The sequence below is a fragment of the Populus euphratica genome, unplaced genomic scaffold (assembly GCF_000495115.2).
Source record: "Populus euphratica unplaced genomic scaffold, PopEup_1.0 scaffold99.1, whole genome shotgun sequence".
Lineage (NCBI taxonomy): Eukaryota > Viridiplantae > Streptophyta > Magnoliopsida > Malpighiales > Salicaceae > Populus > Populus euphratica.
In genome coordinates, this window is record NW_011499902.1 from 52,660 (window position 1) to 77,644 (window position 24,985).

Genomic DNA, 24,985 nt, shown 5'->3' on the forward strand with positions numbered 1-24,985 from the left:
TATTTTTTTTTTTTTTAACTCAAATAGCCTAGGCTAACCAAGTTTTGAGTTGACCTTTCAAGTTAGTCCAATTTTATAACCATGAATAAAAAAATCATTTATATTTTAAAATCTTAACTCAATTCCTACAAAAATTTAGAAAATTTTAATTTTAGAAATTAAAACTCAAATTTTATTTATTGATTTGAGTTTGGAAATACTTGTTGGTATTGGAAAGTTAGTTTCGAGCGTGTTTGAGAATGTGATTGTGATTGTTTTTTATTTTAAAATATATTAAAATAATATTTTTTTATTTTTTAAAATTTAATTTTGATATCAACTTTTCAAAAATACTTTTAAAATATAATATCAAACACTACTTTAAAATTGTTTTGATGAGATTTTAGTGGGTTGCAACGAAGTTCCATCCTGGAATAGTGATGTAGAGAGGTCTCAATCCAAACATTCCATAGTTCATGTATTACATTCAAGAAAACAAAAATTACTGGGGGTGTCAATGAAAACAGTATAAACTTGGAGGGTCAAAAAATAAAGCAAATACAATAGTAGTAAATAAAAGAAGAAGCCGACAGCGCAATGGGCCACATCCATCCATAAAATATATAGCAAAAAAAAGCAGTTCCATTTTTAAATTTTATTTTTCTCAAAAACCAATAAAAACAAAAATCAAAATCCCTCTTTTCTCCTCTCTCTCTCCAAAAACCCTAATTCTATCGATTCGGTTTCACCCTCGACCAATCCTAATCTCCGCCGTCCGATCTATAACACCGCCATATCTCTCACTCTCTCTCCTCAGGTCTGCCTCCCTCCCTCCCTCCCTCCTCCTCTTTCTATCTCTAAGTTCTTGCACTCAATTTTGATTTTGATTATAATTAATTGACGGAACATCAATCGAATTAGGGATTTGAATTCAATTTTCTTGCTCCGTTTAAGACTTAGAATCTTGATGTTTTGGAAACTTTTTTATGGATCTATCAATTTTGACTATTATCAATTGACCTATAATTCTGTCATCTGTGATCGTAATCAGTGGAGTAATGTTGTTTCTAAGTTATTAAAGGATTGAAAATTCCGGTGCCGTAAAATTTACAGTCGAAGGAGAAGGAAATTAATACTTCGTTTGTTGTCTTGCGGCAGCTCTTTTTTTGTTTTTCCCCCAAAGGAGAGATCATTTTTTAGTGTCTCCAGGGCTTGGTCTGCTTTTGATGAGTTGGAAAATTAGGTTTTTCTTATTAAGGGTGTGTTTGGGATTATTGAAGTTGTTATGGTTAAAAGTAATTTTAGTTTAGAAATGCATTAAAATAATATATATTTTTTTATTTTTTAAATATTATTTTTTATATTACGTATTGAAATAATCTAAAAATATAAAAAAATAATTTTTAGCAAAAAAAATTCAGAATTCGAGGGAATGTATTTTGCACCGCGTTCCTAAACAGTCTTGATAATCTAGCCCCAATTAGGGTGTGAATTCATTGCAAGTTTTGGTTAGTTTTTATCTGGGGGGTCATTTTATTGTTTTTGATTATGTTATTATAGTGGTTTTATATCCTAGTTGTAAACCACAGGAGTTGATTGTTAGCATGTTAGCCCTTTTGGAGAAAATTTTACCAGAAATATATGAACAATTAATTCAGATAAAAAGTAATCATACAGTGATACACTATTGTATTTGTGTTGAGCTTTGTTAGACATGTTACATAGGGTAACAGTGATTGTTTGGGTATTATTGATTGTTGTAGGAAAAGTTAGGATGCTAATAGACAGTTAGGTTGAGTACTTTAAAAAACATTATTGATTGTTGTAGGAAAAGTTTGGATGCTAATAGACAGTTAGGTTGAGTACTTGAGTTGATGTGGTTCCTTGGGTTGCTCCTCTCACTTACACTGTGGGATTGCTCGAAGAAATTAAGTTCATAAGGGTGATTGATTCTCGAATTCAACTATGCTTTAATGCTCAACGATTCGTTTTGGTGATAGAGAAACTGAAATGACACAATTCTGTCTATGGGTGTGCTTTTCTAGACTACATTTGGAAATGTGGATACCTTCATTGAGATTCTGTAAGGCCAGTGACTTTTGAATGCAGTCTTAATGGGTGATGGTGTGAAGATTGGAATAACATTGTTACTTAAGCAGTTGTTGGAATTGAATTTTGTGTTTGTTTATTTCACTACTAATGTAGTAATGTACCTGCAAACTTATCTAGCATCTATGAAAATAAACCTAGACAATTTATTCTCTTCAAAGGATCTATCAGGTTTGCTTGGTTGAACGATGCTGGTTTTGAACTATTATTTTTTTACTTTTAAGGTCCTAATGGTACTGAATATTTATGCACTGGAAGAAGAGGCCTCGTTTGTGGAGATTGTTCACTGCCTCGCTTGTGCTAAGGACAACCCGAGCTCTTTTGACGACTCTTTAACAATTGAAATGACATCATTGGATGATATTTGGACCTTTCAAGTGATTCTCAACTGTTGGCATCACAAGAAATTTTGAAACCTTGCTATAGCCAAATGGGGGACACAATAGAGCTGAAGGATTGGAACGACAGTTAAAGGCACACAAGAATTGGCAATTTAGCTGTTCAAATGCTTCCAGAGTAGTTTTTCTTGCAATAAAGGAGGTGTGTTGGAACAAAATTATAGGCTTTTAGTTGTTGACAGAATTAGCTGATCAAAATGTTCAAGTACGGTTTGTTAAGCAATGTGCTCCTTAGTGGGTAGACAAGGATATGGCAATATTGGGGTTCCCTGATTAAGGCAGTATTGGGGTTCCCTGGTTTTCCTCCTTATGATTTCCGGATTGTCCATTTTAGAAGCCAGAAGCCAGAAGCTTTGCTCATCTAAACCAGTTTCAACAGTTTTAAGTTCATTACTAGGGTGAAGAATTTTTTGATGCTTTGTTAAATAGGAGAGAGCTATCTATCGCGGGGAATCTTGTGATTCAGTAGTAATGCTTAACTTTATTACCACAGTATTTTGTACTTTCCTTGATTGTTCTGAGGATGACATGTACGAGTTATCACTAAAATAAATTCTCAAACTCCACATTCCTCTTGCATATAGTCTGCATTTTCCTGTATTCTGATTTGGAACAACTTTTCTGGCAATTTAAAATGAATGATATTCGTGGTAGTAAATTTCACATGAAAAGTGAGTGAATGTGTTTTTGCAAAATAAAGAGCAGGGAAAAGATGGTTACTTATACAGTGGGTACTTTTGGTTTGGTTCTCTGAGAAGCATGCTCAATATGGACAACATGCCAGAATGTGCATTTATGAGTTGGCCAAACTAATACTACCTATGTATTCTATACAATATTAGTCAGGGTATCGGTATTTGTAATGAACAGTTTTTTGAACTTCTCATTCTTCATGTATACTGGTGGTTTCTTTTTTCAATTTAAAGATCTGCAACAGGCATCACTAATACATCATTTAAATGAGATGATCATCGGTGTTTAGGCCTGTGTTTACTCATTATGTGTCCATTTCTGCAGATATGAGATTCTGACTCCTTAATAAATAGCATACTATCTGTATCTTATCAGCATAAACTGACTTGTATTTTTTGCTTCCATATAAACTCCTATGAAGATATTGTGGTGGATGTTTACTGGTTGCTATACTGTCTGGTATAATGGTGATCCACCTGACTGAGTTACTTGTCTTTTTCCACAACTGTATACTAAATGTCTTAATCATTATTGTAGACATTGCAGGAACATATTTGCCTTTTGAGATGTCTCCAGCTTCAAAATCAAAGTCAAAGGACAAAAAGGCTGGCAAGGAACCCCAGAAGGCTTCATCAAAGCCTTCGGGACCTGCTAATGCAGGAAGTGGTATATCAGCTAGTGCATACAATCCACTATCTGGAACATTTCATACCATTGAAACAGTGCCGACATCCTCTGCTTCACCACTACACAATAATAGTCGTTTCCGAAACATTGATGAGACAGATGATCATCTTGGAGGCTCTCTCGGAGCGGGGGTTGAGTATGATTCTGTTTCGAATAATGGTAGCTGGTCTGGCGAGTCAGAAGATCACAAAGAGAAGACATCTAATCATCCAGTCCGGCAAGAAACAATACCAGGCACTGAAAATGATAAGCGGGAAAAAATCCGCCAGAAGAATGAGAAAAAGCATCAGCGTCAAAAGGAGAGGCGAGCACATGAGTTGCATGAGCGGTGCACTGGCTATCTTATGTCGAGAAAGCTGGAAGCACTAGCTCAACAGCTTGTTGCAATGGGATTTATGCATGAACGGGCAACGATGGCTCTTATATTGAATGAAGGCAAGTTAGAAGAATCTGTAACATGGTTGTTTGAAGAGGGTGAACATGCAGATAAGCACAGAGATCAAAACCTTGGTGGGAGTACTTTGAAAATTGATATATCAGAAGAGCTTGCTCGGATTGTAGAAATGGAAATCAGATATAAGTGCACAAAGCAGGAGGTTGAAAGAGCTGTGGTTGCCACTGAAGGTGATCTGGAGAAGGCTGTGGAAAGTTTAAGACAACTGAAGCTAGATCCACCTTCTTCTCCTCCAAAACCTGATGAAAATGGTGATCCTCCAACGTCAAGTAATGATAAGCATTCTTTAACAGGTAGCCAGAATATGGTGAGACCACAACCCAAGCTCAACCCAACTTCCATGATACAGCAAAGAAGAGATGATAAAGATTTTAATTATACAAAAGCAGCTGTTCTGGTGGGAGGATCTTTGGAATCAGGAAGTAAAAATGTGCAGTCCTTGAAGAGAATACAACCGAAGTCGGAGTGGCCAAGACCTCAGCCAACTCCTACTCCAACTGACAAGAGATGGCCAAATGTGGGATCAAATCCTTCTGTCTCTCACTCTTTGGCATCTCCTTTGCATGGGCCACCTCCACCGGCCAAGACAGAAACCAGTTATGTTACTGTTGGAAGTGAATACAAGAGCCTCCAGCCTGGAACCATCAGAGAACCAGTTATTATGATGCAGCGGCCTCAATCTGTAAATTCAAAGCGGGTTCCAACTGCAAGCATAAGCTCATCTCCTCCTGGAACAGCCACTGGTTGGTATCCCACCAATAGTTCTGATATCATGAAGTCAAATGGCTTGATGCCACACGTTCCTAGCACAAGAAGCCCCAGCCCAAACAATCCAAGTTCGAATCAGATGTTCCACCAATTTCATTATCAACAACCGCAGTATTTTGTCCCCAGCAGTGGCCCAGGGGATTCTCCTGGAACCAGCAAAGTAAATGGCTTATGGAGTAGAGCTGGTGTATCGCCATCACTTGCTGCTGCTTCTTCCCTTGGACTTTTCTCTGGTTTGGGCTCAACAGGTTCATCTGGGGCAACCTCTCCAGTTGATTGGAGCACTTCTGGGTCAATGGAGCAGTTAGATTACACCAGCATAGACTGGAGTTTGAATCGAGGTTTATCTTCCCCAAGGCCCGGTGGATTGTGGTTAGGACCAAGTTTAAAGAGCAGCGCTCAAGCATATGTTTCCACCGGCGCTTCTGGCTTTGGTGCTAGACTGGCAATGAGATCAGCTCCCAGCAGCAATGAGATACCCATTCCGGGATTGCGGGATGGTGGTGTGTCCAAGTCAGAAACATCCACCTCCGGTTCCCATGAATGGACCTCTCCGTTTGAAGGGAATGATATATTTGGCTTGTCAAGACAGTTTGTTTCATCTCCTTCGCTGTAGGGGCGGCAGGGGATGATTTCAATGAATGAATGAAAAAGATAAAAAAGGAAGAAGAAAAGAAAGACCTCAAAATGTGTTTGGATTTGATGTTGGTTCCTTTTGTTGATTTTTGGTGAATATCATTCCAGTTTCGAAAGTCCTTTGCCTTATCCCCTTTTCCCCTTCCTTTCCATTGGCTTGCTATCCGTCGAGTCATTACTCGAAGAAGCCAGGAGTTTGAAAAAAATGATGAGAGGATATTAAGTTCCATTCACTTGAATTAGCATGAATCAGATGCGCTATTAAAAAATAAAAATCAATTCATTTTTTATATATTTAGATTTTAAAAATTAAAAAAATAATTATTTTAGGATGATCTGACATTTTCAGTACAATAACTTCATTGATTAAATATCATTTTATCAATAAATAATTAGATAGAGTAAGAATCTTATTTCTCTCTTATAAAAAAAAAATAAAAAAATAAAAACAAAAAAAGACTCGCCAATAAAACTCACTTTTATGTGAGCAAGGAGTACGAAACAGTGCTTTTACGCGAGGAGAAAAAAAAAAAAAAAAAACCGTGGTCATGAATACTCATGAATCGGTTTTATATTATTTATTCTTGAATCTAAATTCAAATCTAAAATAATTATTCAAATTTGATTGAATATAATTTTTATAGTCATCCAGTATATATTTATTAAGTATCCAACTCAACCCTGAATTCAAATACTATAATCTATAACTATTTAATACTTAATTTATTTGTATACATGCAACTTTTATTTATTCATTCATTTGTTTTAAATTGATTTCAAGTTAAGTAATCTAATATCTATACTCAACCTAACCTTTTGTTTTTAAATTTTACAATTTTTTTATTAATTTAGATTGATATCAATAGCACCAGTTAAGGTGAAATTGCTATCCTCAAATACTAAATTTCACACATGATAAATAATTCCTTTATTTTATCATTCATCATGATATTCATATTGATAAAAAAATTAAAAGAAAAAGAGATTTTACTTTGTTTCTCCTCACAAAACACTATCTATTAAAATAATATTTTATTTCTTTTTTTATGTTTTTTAATTTCAATTATATCTTCTAAAATTAAGTTTACTGGGAATTGTATTTTATAATTTGTTTAAATTAACTTTTACAAGGTTATAAATTTGAAGGGTTGATTAGAGGTTTTTTCCCCTCTCTCGGTTTACTTTACTACTCCTCACAAAACACTATCTATTAAAATAGTGTTTTGTTTCTTTCTTTATGTTTTTTTTTTAATTTTAATCATATCTTTCAATATTAAGTTTATTATAATTTTTTAAATTAATTTTTACAAAGTTATTTAAATCTCATGACTTGCATTACAAGTTTGAAGGGTTGATTCGAGGTTTTTTCCCCTCTTTCTTATTAGTTTTTTTTTTTTCTTTTTAAATTCATCATTTAACATTAAATTTATTGAGAATTATGTTTTGTGATTTATTTCGGTTTGTATTTTATGATGTTATCTCCATATTATAACTCGGGTCACAAGTTTGACTGTTAATCCAGATTAAATCAAGTTGTTTTTTATATCCTATTTTTATTTTTTTTTAATTTTATATTTCAACATATTTTTTATATCCTATTTTTTTTTTTTAATTTCATATTTCAAAATTGAGGTAATTAGAAATTAGATTTTATAATTTTTTTTAATTTACTATTTATTAAATTATCTTAATTTTGTAACCTAGATTGTGAGTTTTACTGGTTAACTCAAATTATTTATTTATTCTTTTCAGTTTCATCATTCGATAATAAATTTATTGAAAATTAAAATTCACAATTTATTTTGATTTACTTTTTATAAAATTATTATAATCTAGATTGACAAATTAACATAAAATAATATGAATTAATATATTATATTTCCATCTTAATATTGATGAAATTTTTTTATTTATTCTAAGTCAATCTATAATTTTATCAATCATTTAGGTTGTTTTTTAACCCACCAAGTTAAATTCATCAAATCAAATCAATTCTCATGTAATTTTAAAAAAATATTTCTACTAAAAAAATTATTAGCAATGCCTATATATTCTATACAATTTTTTTACGTTATTATTATTATTATTTTTTAATTCTACCAGCAGTTTAGCATATATTCTGATAATAACCCCTCCCATCAAAATGTCTAAAGCTAGCTTTCTTCCCAGCTGCATAGCTTCATTAGCTTCAGAAAAAGGTATTACAGTTGTAACTACAAGAAGATTTTGACTAGAAATTGCTTGGATATCTTTCCCTATCCAACCACGTAGCATTTGCTATTATTCGTTCTGATTAACAAAAATTGTGAAGACTACTCACAGCAGAAAAGAGGCAGCGAAAATTCGAAGTTGTACCTCAATGAATGATACAATTATACAGATGTGACCATTGTTTTATACAAGAGAATAATTCACTCAACAGACGGGGAAAATTCGGGTGGAGAGCTACAAGTTGTTGAAGCAGGTTGTTGATACCACTGATTTGCTTCACGAGCAAGGAAGTTGGCTTCTGCAATTAGAAAGAATGATGATGTGAAAGAGTCAAATTTACAAATAACATGAGGAATGTGAAGAAGAGGTTTCTTCATTCATTGAGTGCGCCTTGAGTTTTTCCTAAAAGATGAAAACTAGCCTCTGATTGTGTACCTTAATCCCTCTTGCTTTTAATGCATCTCGAAGTAAATCGAAACCTACTTCAGTGATATTAGGGGTTTGCTCTTCAAGCTTCAGGAATTCTAGTGAGGCATTTATGAAATAGGAAGCTAAGGGCGGGACTAGCTTTACCTGACACAAAAACATCCTGGTACTCATCTTCGTCATATATAAATTGCGGAGGATCTGGGGAGCCAATCCCAACTATTGTGCTTCCACTGCATGGAATATATGGGAAATGGAATTCAGATTGAGGTACAATGGATGACCGCTCACGTCAATCCCAGTTGTTATCATGAATGTTCTAATATCATCAACTTGTCTTCTTTTGGCATATCAACATTAAAATATAAAGCTACAACTGATTAGATACTTCAAGCAAACATTTTGTTTTATTCCAACTCTCCTTGCACCATTAGAAATCAACTACTAATGCTCAATTATTAAGTGGTGTGAAATAAACAAGATCATCTTGTAAAAATTGAAAGCAAGCACAAAAAAGAGAACCTAGAAAACATACGAGTGATAAGATTTTTAACAATATACACATAGGAGGGCATAACATTCACAGAATATGATAAAGATACTAACACTGTATCAAGGCTTGCACCACCTTACATTCAATCACAGCTCATTCAAGGCAAACGGGCTGAATTTAACAGTTAAGGGACACCTCCAAGGCATGAATATAACCTCATTCCATACTAATTTCAAGGTTGGTATGAAACGTTCATGCACTTGAATGATTACATTCAGAAATGAGCTTCAAATGCTTAAATGCAGCCGAACCAGGTTGCATTAATGAATATTTAAGGCAGCTATGCTGTGCCATTTTGAGTAGTTGCAGATAGATTAAGGTTTAAAGAGGGTATAGGGTTTGGAAATGGAGAAAGGATGGCCTTCTTCTGAACTATTGAAAAATTTGTACTTGACATTAGGAGTATTAGAGAAGCTAAACTATCAGTTTCAACTTCTCCCTCTCTCTGAAGGAGAAAGGCATTCAAGTGTACTCCAGTTGGGCCACTGCATAAGAGGATATCTAAATATCAAAAGATAAATTGTTAACCTGATTGTATATCTATTCCATTGTAAGTGAGCTTTAATGACCATTAGGATAACTGCTGTGTTACAGAAAATTATGCAGTCTGTATAGAGGATTTGAAGGCCTATTGGACAGCATGGTTGCTCAAACGACCAGCATTTAACTTGAACCTAAAACTATCATTATGAACATGGGGTTATTACATGCTGATACCAGAACTACAAAAATTACAATGACAAGGTGCATTAAAGAGTTTGTCACTCGCCATTACGATAGCTTACAGTAACCCATGCATTGAAGTGCAAAAAATCAAATCTCATTAAAATTCATCAGAAATAAAACACTAGAAAACCATTTTGCTGACTTAAGCCAAATGTTGATTAAATATGAAGATTCAAATCGCAATCCAGCACCATACCTTCCAGACATGAAAACAGCATCATATTGTCCACGACCAGCTGCAGCTATACGCTTTTTGAATCTTTTGAGAGAGGGAAGAACTTCAAAGGCAGGAGGTTCTGCAAGAAAACCATTCAAGAATATATAAATAATGAATATTCCATCCCTGAAAAGTAAGAAAATCAAAATGTATGATTGGACCAGCCCTGCCTATCCAAGAACTACCATGAGCATAGCAGGCTCAGGATGATAAGGGAGTCTATATCCTGCAATACCCACCCTTTATGCCTAAAAAAGAGAGGATAAATGGACAAAGAGATGGACATCGGTATTGATGTGAGAACATGGTGCAAGCAAGCGCTAGGATTAGATTAAGGGTCAACCAGCCCAAAGCCAACTATGCATGCGTAAAAGTATCCTCCATTTCCTTCTTTTGTTCTGCAATTGTCCCATCATTGTCCCAGCCATCAAATAGCATGTTTAATGTCTCTGTCACCTTTTACCACCATAAATATCATTTGTCGTAGAAAAGGTGCCACCGGTACTCCTAGCAGCAATCGATATTAATTCTATGATCTGCTGGTCTAGATTTGGTGCATAGGTAGTAGTGATGATGGTGGGTACTCCTAGCAGCAATCGATATTAATTCCATGATCTGCTGGTCTAGATTTGGTGCATAGGTAGTAGTGATGATGGTGGCAACATGGCATGAGCAGAAGTGGTCCAGATTAGGCCCAGTTGCTTCTTCTTTATATTGACCTAGAGAGAGTGTTATTGTTTTGATTTTGTAATCATTTGATTATAGAACTTGGAGGTTTTTAAGAATTGGGACACAAGTCATGCATCAAGCATGATACCAAATCAATGTTGATGCAGTTATGGATGGAGGGTCCTAATGGTAAACAGAATGCATAGTAGAGGGACTCTAATCAAATTAGTCGCTGAGGGAACCGGTTGATCAAACTACATAGTACAGAGGCCACGAGTGTAATTGACCCTACATTCATTCATATATTCGGAAACTGCATCAATAAGAACCAGCTTGTGTGATTACCAATAAATTTGGATCCAGCAGTTTTTTTTTTTTTTTTATATATATATATATATTTATGTGTAATGTGTATGGCAGGGGACAGCAAGGTGTAACTATGTTAATGGGTTTATATATTTTACAACAAAACTTGTGCTTTCCAGTTACCTCGTTATTCAATTATTATGCTAAGAACTGAAACCAAACTGGTTATTCAGACATCTAAAACAAACAAAGATTTTCGTGCAGGTTTAACTAATCTGAAAGCAGGGGGATTGGAGAAAGAAGGAAAGATTACTTCATATTTCAAAAAGGAGAACAAAAGGATGACAAGCTCAAGTATCTGTAGATTCATACCCAAATCATTGATACAGACATCTTGAGATATTCCATTCCTTGAGATCTTCTCCAGCAATGTTAAAGGATCAGCTTGACTGGTTTTATCCAATTGAAAGCGCTGAAAAATCAAAAAAGTTCTCTTATCAAGAGATGTGCTGATAGTAAAGAAACCCAAACAATTTTCTATTCCATAATACTAATACCAAATTACCTTGTAAACTTCAGCAGTTGAACATGACTGCGGGGGCTTCATGAGAACCATTGGAATGCCTGAAGATACTGGTGAAGGAATATCTTGAACAATCTAAAAAACCAGAGCAAAAACTTCAGAAAGTTCTCTAGCTAAACAAAATTGCATTTCCAGACATGCATGCACGTTTGAGGCAGGCATCTATAATGGCAAAAGGGCGTGCATGTCCTTCTAATAGTAACTGAGAAATTAATTTAAGCAATTCATATTGTTTTGCTGAGAAAAGGTTGCAACTTCCCCCACTGCCTACCTGGCTTTCAAATGATTTCCTAACTGCACGATTCTGTATGTGATTCATCCTGACATTTGCACGATCCTTTTATGCACAATACTACCTCAACTATTAACTCCACACAGTTTGAGGTTGGGACATGAATCTTTTATCTTCATTCTGCCTTGTCTAGAAGCCTAGAACTAGTTTGTTTGGTACCAAACTACAGCCACACTATCTATGCAATATAACAACATCACAGCTAAAGGTTACTAAACAGAAACGCCACCTAAACACCATAAGTGGCTCCCCACAGTCTTCCAGACTAAACTAAACCAGCTCTTATTCCTCCAGAAAGGGAATGGTTTGGAACTATACATATGAAACCAGCTTATTATTTATAGCAAAAGCAGAATATAGAAGGAAGGAATTTGACCTTCTCAAAAGAATGAGGGAAATCTCAATCAAGTCTGTAATTGAACAATCACCCTCCATCGGCAATTGAGAGGGATGAAATAAGGAAGGTCTTCAAGTTGATTGTTAAACTGAAATTCATACGTACCTCACCACGACCAGTACAGTAGGCTGCTCCATGAGAAAAAAAGAAAGGGATATCTGAACCAATCTCACTTGACCATTCTTGGAGTTCCTTCTCAGTAGCAAGACAACCACTGAATTGATTTGCAGCCCACAGGGCAGTAGCAGCATTGCTGCTCCCACCACCAAGTCCTGCTCCAGTGGGCACCTTTTTGTCTAAATGTATCTGCCAACAATTTCAAATATTCAGTATTATTCTTCAATTACTGTGTTCATATCTAGAAACAGATCTTCAAATACACTAACCATTAGAACTTCTTACCCAAAAGAACTTGTCAGTGCCAGTCTTTTTCCTGTAAAGGTTAAGGGCTTTAATTATCTGCAAGAAGAAAGTTCAGAAAATAAAAGTTAACAAGCAATACACAGCAAGAACAATATCATTTATGCCTTACCAAATTATCTTCAGTAAGAGGTACACCAGACACATTGGTTGATAATCGATCAATACTTTTTGATGGTGACAAAGAGAACTTAATTACATCTCCGAGACTAATCACCTGAGGGGACAAGAGGGGAAAAAAATTATGAACTTCTGAAATTCAAATGACGGAAGAAACTAAAACCAAACACAGCATTAAAAAAGACAAATGCTAAACCAATCAGGTTTCTTTTTCCGATTTCACTTTGGTAGTGTGCATAAATCTAACAAGAAAACTAAGGCATTCACTGCTAGAATTTGTACAAGCTTACATGAAATAGAGATGCCAAATCATGATACCCATCTTCTCTCTTACTGGTTATTCTCAAGAAGACATTAACCTGCACCAAATAAGAACACCAAAATGCACATGCATTTATTAAGTAAACTAAACAAACCCAATGATCATAAAGTTGAAGAACAAGCAAGGCATGAGAACACTAGCAAACAAACCTTGCAAGGTGAGAAAAGAGTGAGCCTTGAGAGAGGAGCCTGTTTATCCACCTCATCCGCCAACTTGTTTACCCTTCCATCAGGATCATACACCAGCTAAATTGCCCCAACAACAAAAAAAAAACCAAAACAAAAAACCCCAAAAGTTCAAAACTTGAATTCAAAGCATAAACAACAAACCATGCTAAAGTGAAAGCAAAACCGACCAAATAAAACAAACACAAAAAAGAAAAAAACAGTTCAAAACTTTGAAACCAAAACACAAACAAGAAAGGATTCTAAACTAGAAGTGCACACCTCTACTTGTTTTCTTGTGGCTTTAACAACTGGGGTCCTTTGAAATTGAAGTTTTTGACAAATAGAGAAGGACCCACTTGGCTTAAATGAAGAGATATTGCTTTTACTTGAGAGATTGCAAGGTGTTCGAATGGGAAAAGTATTGCAGAGAAGATGAGAAGAAGCCATGGTGGTCATGTTTGCTCTTGGTATTGCTATCACAGGCACATAAATTCAGTGTTAAAATAGTGAAATTCAAGCTTCAATTGTACAGTATTTGGTATGACTGCTGGGCATGATTCTCGAGTGTGTTTCTCGCATAAAATGTTTATACTTTGAGTGGCGTTTTTCGTGGATTTTTTCTATTGTTTACTTTGAGGCAACCTGGCCGGAGACAAACTATAAAATTAATTATTTTCTTTTAGTCCTTTTATGGTATTCACATCCTTTTTCAATTTATTTTTTTATTTTATTTTTATAAAAAATATAATAAAAAAAGTAAAGTGGGTAGGACAGGGGAAGCTTGGTTATGGAAAAAAAAGAAGAAGTATCTACGGATAAAAACCAAATAACAAATTTGAGATGGTCAATGTCAATAAAAGGATTGCTTAGTTATTTTTAATACTATAAGGAATAATAACTTAATTTTAATAAATTATAGTGACTAAATTGTATTTTTGTGATGCTCTTTGTAATGGAGTTTCGTATCAAACATTTAAATTAAAAATAAATTATAATTTAGTCATTGTCTTGAATGACGTGTTTAAAATCTTATTAATTAATTTAAAAAGGAAAACCTGAAAAAATAAATTATTAATTTTTAAATTTTTTTAATTAAAATAATATTAAAATAATTTTTTAAATTTGATAAATTAGTATGGATTTTTTAATTAATATAAATGTTCTTATCAACTTATAATTAATGTTATAAATTCTAAAATTAATAATTATATAAGTTTATAAAAACTTTTAGATTTATAAATAATGAGTTTTAAAAAATAAATTCAGTTAAACTTACAGTTAAGCTACTTCTCCTACTTTTCTTTTATTGTAGCATGGAGGATAATGCAGTAAAGGTTGGCCCACGTTATCTTGATTTTTGTTGCCTTGTAATCTCCCTCCTCTTCATTCTCCATTCCTCACCAGGAGGCAGCAGAGCAACCAACACAGGCTAACAATATTATAACAATTGTAAAAAACGATGTCTCTGTCTTTGCCTCTGCCTTCTCGTTCTTCACAAATTCGAACCCTTGCAATAACCCCAGCAAGCAGAAAGCACAAGTTCTTGCACATTCCAGTACAACAATGGACACCATCAAGACAACTTCAACACTTACACACAAATCACCAACATTATTTATCAAGAACGTCCTTTCAATGCATGTCTCGAAGCCAACAACAAGAATATGAAGTTGAAAGGCTATTTTCTAACCTTAACCAGGTCACCTTGAAGAGAGAACCTGGTATCCCAGTTCTGTCTCTTTGTTTTTCTTTTATAAAAAAATACTTTAATCCGTCCTCTTTGTTGCATGCAATTCTGTCTTCATGTCGTTCCTCTATGTTTTCAGGAAGTTTATCCAGTGCAATACTTCTGGTTGCTGGCACTACGGTATTTATATGTGTATACTTGTTGGTTGTACGTGTTTATACGCAGTTTTATACTTTTAGCATGGCTAAGTATTTCCATTATCTAGGTAGGTGCTGGGATCCTGGCAATTCCTGCTGTGACTCAAGAATCTGGATTTTTGGCCTCTTCGGTTGCCTGCATTCTTTGCTGGATCTTTATGGTAACAATCTTTACCATGATTAGTTCATCTATGATGGCATTCTAGGATATAAATAATTCTACACAAATGTAACGAAAGAGTCCGTTTTTGTCTCAGTGTCCAACTGTAGCTGTTCTGGGCTTCCATCTGCATAGTCGTTACGGTCTTAGTTTGGTGATTTTTGCATTTATACTACTGTGTAGGTTACTACGGGATTGCTGATTGCTGAAGTAAATGTGAACACAATGTGTGAATTGGGTTCAGGTGGTGTGTCATTGGTAAGTACAGTCTAGGATTGAAATTAATTTCTGCAGTTTAGTGTTTTGTATCTCTATGAGAGATTTATGATAAAATTAGGATTAGATCAGTAACTGCTGTTTGTGGGCTCTCTCTTTAAATTTGGCTCGATCGAAACTCTTCCTGTCTTCTGTGCTGAAATGAGATTTGAACACTTTGATTATGATTGAACCATCTTTGGATGTTAGACTGACAAAGAAAAATGTAATCGAAGTTTGAATATTTGCAAGCCATGGTGTAAGAATGAAAATCTGTGCTTGTATGTCCATGATCAAATGCTTATTCAGTATGGTTGATGGAAACTTCATCTGATTAGCTCCATAATCAGCGTCATATACTAGAGTAGAGTTTTCTTCAAAAAGAATTGAGTATAATATTATTTACTTTGTATCTTAATTTTGCTGATATTTTCTATTTAGCTTATAGTTTCTGTTTTTCTGGTGGCTGATTTAAGGTGTCAATGGCCAAGAGGACACTTGGGGTGGCGGGAGTTCAATTTTCTTGGTAGGCTATTAAGTCATTTTTATGCTTTTATCCTTTTAGACCTCTCATTGATAGTATTATGCACTTTTAATGAAAAGATATGTTGGAAGAAAAGATTTTATTGGTTATCATTTTTTCCTATATACTTGCTGAGGATGTGAAAGGGAGAGCAGCTTCTCTAGCTCATGAATTTCAGACACTCTGTGCATTGTTGCTTACAGTTTAAGTTATTTTGACTTGAATTGAACATAAAGAACATTCGTTGTGATTTGTTTTGCAGTTGGTCATACATATTCATCCATTATGCCCTTCTAATTGCGTATGTGGCTCGCTCTTCAGATATTTTGAAGAACTTTCTCGGCATTCCATTGTACGAGCCATAATTCTAGCTTTTTAATGTGCCTAAGTGTTCGCCCTAATTTGTATGTCTCACTTTGTTGTTTCATCAGCAGTCTTTGTCAATTAATTTTTGTCAGCAGTTTATGCATTTTGTATATATGTGCTGACAGGTTGCATTGTGTTTGCAGATGGGAAAGTGCAACCTTATTCTCCTTAGTGTTTGGAGGCATATGCTACTTTGGAAGGTTGGTAATGTGTTTCATATATCTTTAGCTTGAAGAATCAGAAGCATCATGCATTATTTCATACTATCACTGTTTGCTGCGTAACTTGGAATCATCAATTTCTGCATTGTTCTGTCATGCCTGCATATGGAGCTTCCTGCATTGTACAAAGTTCAAAGCTAATTTTAGAGGTCCAAGACAATTGACTGCTTGGCCTGCACTGGATGAGTGCCCCTTTCTATATACAGCCGAAGTTTGGCATTTGCACTTTACTACCTTGCTGTGATGAAGTTGCCAATCTTGCTCAGATTCTACTTTGAACGGGAAAATAATGAAAACTGATGAACGGTATATTATATGATGATATCTACTTTAATATGGAGATAAAGCTAAAACTTATTCCATGAGTTTTATTGGAATTCACTTCTAAGTTGGTCAATTGTAATTGGTGCATATAAATGTGGTATAGCATGTTAAAAAACCATCTCAACCTAAAAATTTAAGAACATGTTAAAAAACCATCTCAACCTAAAAATTTAAGCTATTAGACGAGTTTCTAGAACATAATTTATATTATTCTATTAGATGAGTTTCTAGAACATAATTTATATTATTCTTTTAATACACCTGTCAAGTGAAAGTTATTTAGGCTTAGAACTTTCACGTGTCCACTACTATTTGTGCTATTAATTAATTTTATCAAATTGAATAGGATGATGACATTCAAACTGTTAATCATTTGGTTAGTAAAGCTTTGATATCATATTAAAAAATCATCTCAACCTAAAAGCTTAAATTGTTAGGTGAGGTTCTAAGAATAGTTTTATAGTACTCTCTAACACACTCCCTCAAGTAAAAAGCGTTTGAGCTTGAAACTTATACAGTTCACACTAACTTATGCTTAATTTTTATTAATTAGAATGATGGTAGTGAGATTCAAACTTGTGACCGTTTGGTTAGCAAAACTATGATATTATGTCAAAGAACCATCTTTTCAACCTAAAAACTTAAGCTATTAAATGAGATTCTAAGATATGATTTATATTATTCTCTTAACATAGTATACCATAATTTTTACGATTTGGTACAAATATATGATGATATGTGCTTGTCTTGCATCTTGAATTTTGGTAGGCTTTGTAAAGGATCAGATTTAGTTCATGTTTTGTTTGCAAACATCTCTATATCTCTTTTTTTTTTTCTGTAAATTGAATGAAGAAAAGATAACTTCAATCCAATTTTATTACAGCCAGCGCTTCATTGGAGCAGTCAATGGAGTTCTAATATTTGGAATCATCATTTCTTTTACATCTCTTGTGGTAATTCTCTTTATGAATGTATTAATTTCACCTTCTGTGTATATAGACAACTACAGATTATATGATCTTCACTGCTGAACTGCTGAATAAAACGCTATATGTGTTTCTTAAGAAATATTAATCCATTGACGACATTAATCATGTGAATTCCTTGAACAAACATCCTGCATATGCAATAAGCGGGTTGTCTTGGATTGTCTGATGTGAAAAAAGGGCAGATCATGAAGGAGAAGTATTGAAATTGTCAATCAGATTTAGACATTCATATTTCTTTGTTAAATAAATTGTTGAGGCTGCTATACTACATACTTAGTAGAATTATCTCATAGGAAAGTTTGGAGTAGCCTGGCTTCCTCATGGTAAAACTGCTGCTATGACAACTACTTCCAAAAACGTTTATGAACAGGATTTCTTTAATGTTTCTTGGAAAAATAAAATAAAATTCAAACTGCATCTTAAACATAGAACTTGAGAACTTCACTTCTATTCTCAGCAAGACTTCCACCGGTCCACACAGACTGACTCCAGGAAAAGTTCTGCATAGAGTCATTAAACTTTTAACTCTTCCCTGGAAAAGTTTGAAAATAAAAGAAGAAAAGGGCGAATTAGAAGGAAGAGATAAACAGTGATTTTCTAAATCTAAAGTCTTGTTTGTTTACTTTCTCATCGCTCTCAGGCAACTAGTTCTATCAAATGATGTTGTAATTAAAGTGGTGAATGTGCTTCTATGCATGTTATATGCGAAGGGAAATTAAATTTTGTTTTGTTAGGTGGCTGCAAGTGGAGACCTGCATGTAGACGCTCTTTTGAAAGCCAACTTTTCAGCTGTTCCTATGAGTATACCCATAATTGCACTTTCATTTGTTTATCAGGTAACATTACTGACCTGTAGTGTTTCCACATTGAAGCAATTGTAACATTTTTTATCTGCTTTGTTCAGAATGTAGTACCTGTTCTTTGCACAAATCTTGAAGGAAACCTATCAAAAGTAAGGTGACTGATCTTATCATCATAATTTTGCTTGTTACTACTCTGAGTGTGTTTTTTGGACTAAATAAATCTTCTTGGTAATCTTATTTGCATTGTCATCAACAATTCAAACCATTGCATTTTTTCTTTATAAAATCCTACAAGAATGAGAATGAGAGTAGTTGCTTCAAACAGTTGATAGTGTTGACAGGCTCCACCAAGTTGGTTTGTATATAAGTTGGTCTAAAGTTCTTGATTGATTGAGGAATCATGTCATTTCAGTTTTAGATTTGTCATAATCCCAAGGGCTATTTCATGTCTTTTAATTCATCTTACCCGTTCAGAAAATTTTTAACTGGTGCTCTCTGATGAAAGCAAGACTAGAATTTAGTTTGTATGGTACATAGGTTATTGTCATAGACTTGTAGCTTTCAACCACATTGTCAACGTTCAAGATTTGTTGAAGTTCCTTGGACTGCCTTCATTCTGGAAATTTGGTTTAATTATTGAAATTTTATCAAGGGATTTGAACTTTAGCTTACAAGCAGCTGGCTTCTTTGCCTGACTGCCAGTCTTACATGTTATACTCTATACCTTGTTTTCCTTTCTGCTATTATGATCTTCTTCTTGAATTGTTGTACACAGTGAGTTCATCAGGTTTTCTATTTTCAGGACTGCCATTGTTCTGGGCACAGCTATTCCCCTTGGTTTGTTTCTTGTATGGGATGGTGTAATTCTTGGATCCATTTCAACCCCTGAGATGGCTGATAAGATTGCTGATCCATTACAACAGCTGCTATCCACCAATGGAGTTGTGGGGGTAAGTGTTTCTGAAAAACTGTTAACTTCGCAAGTTCTGCTTCTAAATGACTTGCAAAAGGTATGGTGGGAACTAAACACTATGGTTTGTTTCATTTACTGTTTCTTTTTATCCATTCTGCAGCCCATAATACAAGCCTTCTCATTCCTTGCAATTGGAACATCTTATATTGGATTCGTTTTGGGACTTTCCGACTTCCTCGCTGACTGTGAGAGCCTTCCTCAAATAATAATGAAAAACTATAATCATATGCATGTCTGATCATGTTAAGTATATGACCAATTGTAAAAGGTTTCTCGGTTCAAAGTCGGCTATTTTCTGTGTAGTTTTTCTTTTTGGCTCTCTTTTATTTTCCCTTCATGTTTGTTGCAATCCTAGTATATTAAGGTTACGGAACTCTTTTTTACAATTTCTGAATTTGTTAATAAGTATAATCATCTCATTCTTTAGGAAGATAACTAGTTTGTTATTTTGGTTAATATTCAGTGCTAAAGCTCCCAGCTGGCAAGAACAAGCCTCTGCCCTACATCTTGACTTTGATTCCACCACTGGTGTTAGCATTGCTGGACCCTGAAATTTTCTTCAAGGCCCTGGACTTTGCAGGGACATATGGAGGTATGCAAGTATTCTCCTTTTCTTAGTGTCCTTTATGTTAAAATTCTATTGTTTGTTTAGATTATCCTTAAGTTGGCTCACGTATCAGAGAGCCGCAAGATCGTCTGAAATATTCTTTCTTCACTTGTGAAGTAAGACATTTGTATGATTATTCATGCAAAGTTTAAGAACTTAATATGGACTGACATGCCTTGGTTGCTCCATGTTATTGTTAGTATTGGTGCTCTTTGGAATTATTCCTGCTGCAATGGCATGGTCAGACAGGTACTCAAGTTCATCAACATCTATCAAACTACCACAACTGGTTCCTGGAGGAAAAGTTACCCTCTCTCTTGTGATGGGAGCTGCTGGATGCATCATTCTTTCTGAAATACTTGAGAACTTCATGCGCCTTTAATTTGGCTTCCACTTTTTTTTCTCCTGTTTTACTTCCAATTTGCCTTATTTTTGTACAAAATCACCGTAAGGTTGTCGGTTTTGACAATCAAAATCTTGTTGATATTCTAAGATAAGGCAACAGTCATAACAATTCGGAACTACTCCACAAGCATTCAAGTATCAATACAAATCAAACTGAAAAAAAACTACAACTGATGTTTAGTCAAGCATTTCTGCATAATGCAGTGATATTCTATTTCCAGATTTTTCTCTCCACATTTTGTCAGTCTTCACACTACTTGTGGAGCTCCTACTGAAACTTGCTGAATTATACGAAAATGATCTGCTAGCTTGGCTTTCATCGTCTATTTCTACGCTGAAGCTTTCTCTTCTATATGATTTCTCATACCTTCGAAATCCATTGAATTCAAATGTGCTGTAGAAGTAAGATTTGGCTGCAGCAAGATCTTGAATCAGTTGGCATGATTTTCTCTCTGTTATGCATTCTAGTGCAGATGCCACCTGAAAGGAAATAAGTAGATAAAATGTATTTTAATTCCTTGCATAACAATCAACCATCTTTTGCCATGCTGATTCCTATGTATGGTTCTCGTTGCAATTGGATTTCATTGACAAACTCTAAACAATTACCTTATCCAAGGTTAATCGTTTCTTAGGATTGTCACAGAGACATTTCTGTGTCACTCGACCAATCCAGTAAAGCTGTTCATAATCAAGGGAGTTGGAAATTCTGGGGTCAATTATTTCAAGAAGCCTCTTGTCTTTCAGAAATGGCCTTGCCTGTTCAAGAATCATTGTATAAAATATGTAAATAATTTCAAGCATGATTACTTTGATAAACTAAAAATCCTCCCCAAATTTGACAGTTTCCAGTTAAGATGGGATTTCTCATGCATTAACACATTCTTAAGGTGAAATTAAAATCTTCTAGTCGTTCTATTTCTAGCTATTCAAGTTAGGAATCATTTTTCAAAAGTTAAATGTATGGCATTTTGGTTGTTACCCATTTCACAAGACTTTTCTCCCCTGGCTTCTTGTCTGCAGCATTCCTGCCAGTGGTCAGCTCCAGTAGGACTATGCCAAAGGCATAGACATCTGTCCTTGTTGAAAGTTTCCTGTTTTCTTGATATTCTGGGGCTGCGTATCCAGTTTCAAAATCTATATCATCTGATGGATTTTCTGTTGAGAGGCCGAAATCTCCAAGCTGATTTATACATTAAACATCAAGACAGAATATTCAGTTTCTGAAGCATGATGACAAAGGGTGTGTTGATATCGATAGAATAGCGTTTCAGTATCTAGATTTGAGTAATTACATTACCATTGGTTCAAAATCATGATTTAGAGCAATGTTACTTGTTCTCATGTTTCCATGAATTATGTTGTTCTTATGCAGGTAGTCTAAACCTCTAGCAGCACCCATGGCTACCTTCATCCTTTCTGTCCATGTCAAAGGTAAGGGGCAGTGCTCTGCATCATGCAAGAGATGTTACCTAGTTTTCTTCTTAGAATTATTGAATGTCAGGAATATAAGAAATTGAGTTTCTGTTTAAAGATTGAATTGCATGTTCATGTTGAATAGATTTTACCTACTTGATATGTGTTGATTAACTGAACCATTGCATGCATACTCGTATACAAGCAGTCTGACACTTGGTTCTGTACAGGATCCCAGTAGCATGAGCACATTGTCATGTCTAGCTTTCTTGAGCAGATGGACTGCTGATTTGAAATTCATCTCTCCTTGATGGCTTGAAGATTTGTGTTGCTTGACAACAATTTTCAGATTATTTCTTAGCTTACCCCTGCAAGCAGTACCAATTCCACCTTCATATATAGTGTTCTGTGCTGAGAAACCATCTGTAGCAGCTTGAAGTTCTTCAAACGTGAAGTCCCTTATCCATCCACTATGCGGTCGCCTAATCTTGCAAAGGTTACATATTGAATTTTGAAATATCACTTCAGGTTGCCATTCTTCCGCCACCACTTCATCTCTGCCGCTGCTCCGTGTTAGTGCTTCAACCTGGCTTGGTTGAATGACTTCTGTTTGCCCTATCAATGAATCATTATAAATATTCTTGTCTTAGAAAATATTTGTTTGAGAACTGTATCCAAGACATCACAAGTGTAATTTAAACGCAACAAATTTTGGTCAGAAAATTATAGGAATTTATGCAAATATGAACCAAACTGTGAAAGCGTACGCATAGACCTACAAACTTACTTGAAGGGAAAAGTTCGATGCTGAAAAGCTCTTGCTCCTCTAGGGATCCGGGAATCATTTCATCGTAAGTTAGACAGATGTTGCGTACTCTTTCATTTTGATTGGCTTCTGTTGAATCTTTTGGTCCTCTCAATTGTTCAATGCCGTTGTTGCGTTTCATTCTTGATATCCCACACGAAAGCTCTCGGAGGAAGTATTTTCTGTCTTTCTTCATTTTTCTGTGAAAGGATCAGTTAATTTTACAGTTTTTGATGAGCATCACAGGCCGTTAAGACCATCAATCATTTAAGAAACAAAAATATATTATACAAGATGAAATAATTAAAATTAAGAGAAACCACCATATCCAGCAGCAAATCAAGGGAAGCATAAACATATCTGATAATTCTAACATTTTAGGTTAATTAGCAACTCTCATTTCAATTTCCAAGCCATTCAAATTGGGAATTTTGAATTGAAATGCAGACATGCACTAGCTACTACGCATATGTAGCTTAGCAAGAGTTCGATATAATTAACAAGGAGTGAACCACTTTGCACTAGCGCTGTCCTACTTGCCTGACCTGTCAAGAATAATCCATGTTGCCTTCAAATCTTGAGCTATCTTTAAAGCCACCGCCTTCGGTGAAGGCCCTGTAGCCACCTCTATCTTCAACTCAACCTGGGATTTCATGCAAAAGTTTTTATTAGATGTTTCAGAATTACCATGATTAGAACTCAAAATTTTCAAAGCCTGCCAGTGACCCCAGGACAAGCAGTTCATACTGAGCCGCATCTTCCTTAGATTCTGCAAGGTTGAGTGGCTAAATACCTTCTGTTCTTCATACAGCTTGGATAGCTCCTTGAGTTCCCCATGATTTTCATACTCATTTATCTTTCCTGTAACTTCTCTGTCAACAATATTCTGATTTGCTCCGAACATGGAACTGTCTATTCTGCTTTTGTATCCCACTAAAAAATGTAGAGAAAAGAAACACACAGTAATAAATAAAAACAAGAACAGATTCATAAACGAGAAGGGCATAAAATCTTCTTTAGTTTTTATTATTAAAAACTCCTAGGAATTTATTGCTCCAGATCAATTTTTTGAACGAAAGGAGTTAGCCCCATGATGAGTTCTTCCAGAATCAGCATATATATTTTGCCTTGCAGATAAATTCTGGTGTAAGTTTACTCACAAGGGGTATTGACCAAGTGAAGAACACCAAGAAGGGTGAGCATATCTCCAGGTTTAAGTGATAACCCATGCAGTGCCCACTTGATGGCACTTGAACTAATTTCCCTTGATGCATCTTGGATCACCAAAACCCTCTGAGCTCCTTCCATGGAGAACAAAATGACTAATTATTTCTTTGTAAATTCTCTACAGAAGAACATTTGGGTATCCAAAGAAGCGCTTAGTTTTACTTTTTATGATGTTTCCTAGCGTAGAGGAGGACTACTGGCTCGATTCTTTAGTTGTCAGTATGTTTTGTTCCGTCCAAGGATAAGCCAACTCGATTCTTCAACAAATGTCGTGTTTGTGTATGTATATTATTAGGGCAAAAGGACAAGAGATCACTGAGAAAGTTGTGGTAAGCCCTTAGGATTAAGTGTTGAAGAACTCTACCAGCACGACCATGATAAGAATCCTGGAACTAGTCCACTCCTTGTTTGCTTCTCTTGGTTTCGTCGAGCATCTGTTGCATTCTCTAGTCGGCATCTCTTAAGTGGCTTTTCGGTCGACAATTTAATCTTTTGAGTTTAAATATTAAGGTGGAACTAGTCACAGTTTCGGTGGTTACGTTCTCTCAATTTTTTTTTAATCTTTTGAGTTTAAATATTAAGGTTAACATCCATTAAGATTTTGGTAAATTTCTCCGATTGATATAAATTACAAGGCTTTAATGTTATTTTAGAAGAAAATTTAGTTTTAATTAACTCATAAACTAAAAAAAAAACACCACAATATATTAAAATAATATATATTTTTTATTTTTTTAATATAAAAATATTAAAATGATCTAAACATATACAAAAAAAATTTACAACAAAAAAATTTCAAAAATTACCGAAATAATAGTTCAATCACTACACTAAACAATACAAATCATTAAGCATTGAGGTTGAATGATCAAGCCACTAACTGAAAGTAGACAT

General features: G+C 34.8%; 4 protein-coding genes across 5 annotated transcripts; 2 read left to right on the forward strand and 2 right to left on the reverse strand.

The window, feature by feature from the left end:
• Positions 1–643: 643 nt before the first annotated feature.
• LOC105132978 (uncharacterized) lies at positions 644–5,840 on the forward strand. Its single transcript, XM_011036730.1, has 2 exons — positions 644–796; positions 3,717–5,840. The coding sequence occupies exon 2, from the start codon at positions 3,746–3,748 to the stop codon at positions 5,702–5,704; it is 1,959 nt and encodes a 652-aa protein (XP_011035032.1). The 5' UTR covers positions 644–796; positions 3,717–3,745; the 3' UTR covers positions 5,705–5,840.
• A 2,028-nt stretch (positions 5,841–7,868) lies between these two features.
• On the reverse strand, positions 7,869–13,776 carry LOC105132979 (4-diphosphocytidyl-2-C-methyl-D-erythritol kinase, chloroplastic/chromoplastic-like). Its single transcript, XM_011036731.1, has 11 exons — positions 13,413–13,776; positions 13,116–13,211; positions 12,935–13,003; positions 12,637–12,741; positions 12,507–12,563; positions 12,210–12,410; positions 11,398–11,490; positions 11,205–11,304; positions 9,837–9,936; positions 8,509–8,594; positions 7,869–8,233 (listed from the first exon to the last, which is right to left on the reverse strand). Exons 1-11 carry the CDS (start codon positions 13,587–13,589, stop codon positions 8,136–8,138), a joined length of 1,182 nt encoding a protein of 393 aa, XP_011035033.1. The 5' UTR covers positions 13,590–13,776; the 3' UTR covers positions 7,869–8,135.
• Positions 13,777–14,467: 691 nt separating this feature from the next.
• LOC105132981 (uncharacterized) lies at positions 14,468–22,377 on the forward strand. Of its 2 annotated transcripts, XM_011036734.1 has the most exons (15): positions 14,468–14,854; positions 14,960–15,000; positions 15,086–15,178; positions 15,361–15,435; positions 15,909–15,958; positions 16,218–16,307; positions 16,465–16,521; positions 17,750–17,819; positions 18,590–18,691; positions 18,760–18,812; positions 19,461–19,608; positions 19,732–19,816; positions 20,095–20,223; positions 22,019–22,077; positions 22,290–22,377. In XM_011036734.1, the coding sequence occupies exons 1-14, from the start codon at positions 14,593–14,595 to the stop codon at positions 22,033–22,035; spliced, it is 1,272 nt and encodes a 423-aa protein (XP_011035036.1). In that variant the 5' UTR covers positions 14,468–14,592; the 3' UTR covers positions 22,036–22,077; positions 22,290–22,377. The 2 variants fall into 2 exon arrangements, with proteins under 2 accessions (XP_011035036.1, XP_011035035.1); XM_011036733.1 differs by lacking the exons at positions 22,019–22,077; positions 22,290–22,377 and adding an exon at positions 20,439–20,863 and having other exon boundaries at positions 14,469–14,854.
• On the reverse strand, positions 20,642–24,491 carry LOC105132980 (probable receptor-like protein kinase At5g56460). The gene is made up of 9 exons (XM_011036732.1): positions 24,025–24,491; positions 23,658–23,797; positions 23,410–23,507; positions 22,835–23,064; positions 22,216–22,665; positions 21,944–22,092; positions 21,626–21,826; positions 21,253–21,402; positions 20,642–21,123 (listed from the first exon to the last, which is right to left on the reverse strand). The coding sequence occupies exons 1-9, from the start codon at positions 24,170–24,172 to the stop codon at positions 20,821–20,823; spliced, it is 1,869 nt and encodes a 622-aa protein (XP_011035034.1). The 5' UTR covers positions 24,173–24,491; the 3' UTR covers positions 20,642–20,820.
• Between the last annotated feature and the right edge of the window lie 494 nt (positions 24,492–24,985).

What these genes read in the sequence shown, in the direction of transcription:
- LOC105132980 (XM_011036732.1), bottom strand. Translation starts at nt 24,172, where the DNA reads ATGGAAGGAGCTCAGAGGGTTTTGGTGATCCAAGATGCATCAAGGGAA. An exon ending in CCCTTCAAGTAAGTTTGTAG is followed by an intron (nt 22,666 to 22,834) that starts GTCTATGCGTAC and finishes TAGGGCAAACAG; the next exon opens with AAGTCATTCAACCAAGCCAG. An exon ending in AGTTAATCAACACATATCAA is followed by an intron (nt 22,093 to 22,215) that starts GTAGGTAAAATC and finishes TGCATGATGCAG; the next exon opens with AGCACTGCCCCTTACCTTTG.
- LOC105132978 (XM_011036730.1), top strand. Translation starts at nt 3,746, where the DNA reads ATGTCTCCAGCTTCAAAATCAAAGTCAAAGGACAAAAAGGCTGGCAAG.
- LOC105132979 (XM_011036731.1), bottom strand. Translation starts at nt 13,589, where the DNA reads ATGACCACCATGGCTTCTTCTCATCTTCTCTGCAATACTTTTCCCATT. An exon ending in CTCTTACTGAAGATAATTTG is followed by an intron (nt 12,564 to 12,636) that starts GTAAGGCATAAA and finishes TTCTTCTTGCAG; the next exon opens with ATAATTAAAGCCCTTAACCT. An exon ending in TGTCTGTATCAATGATTTGG is followed by an intron (nt 9,937 to 11,204) that starts GTATGAATCTAC and finishes GTTTTCTTGCAG; the next exon opens with AACCTCCTGCCTTTGAAGTT.
- LOC105132981 (XM_011036733.1), top strand. Translation starts at nt 14,593, where the DNA reads ATGTCTCTGTCTTTGCCTCTGCCTTCTCGTTCTTCACAAATTCGAACC. An exon ending in CACCTTGAAGAGAGAACCTG is followed by an intron (nt 14,855 to 14,959) that starts GTATCCCAGTTC and finishes CTATGTTTTCAG; the next exon opens with GAAGTTTATCCAGTGCAATA. An exon ending in GGCATATGCTACTTTGGAAG is followed by an intron (nt 16,522 to 17,749) that starts GTTGGTAATGTG and finishes ATTTTATTACAG; the next exon opens with CCAGCGCTTCATTGGAGCAG.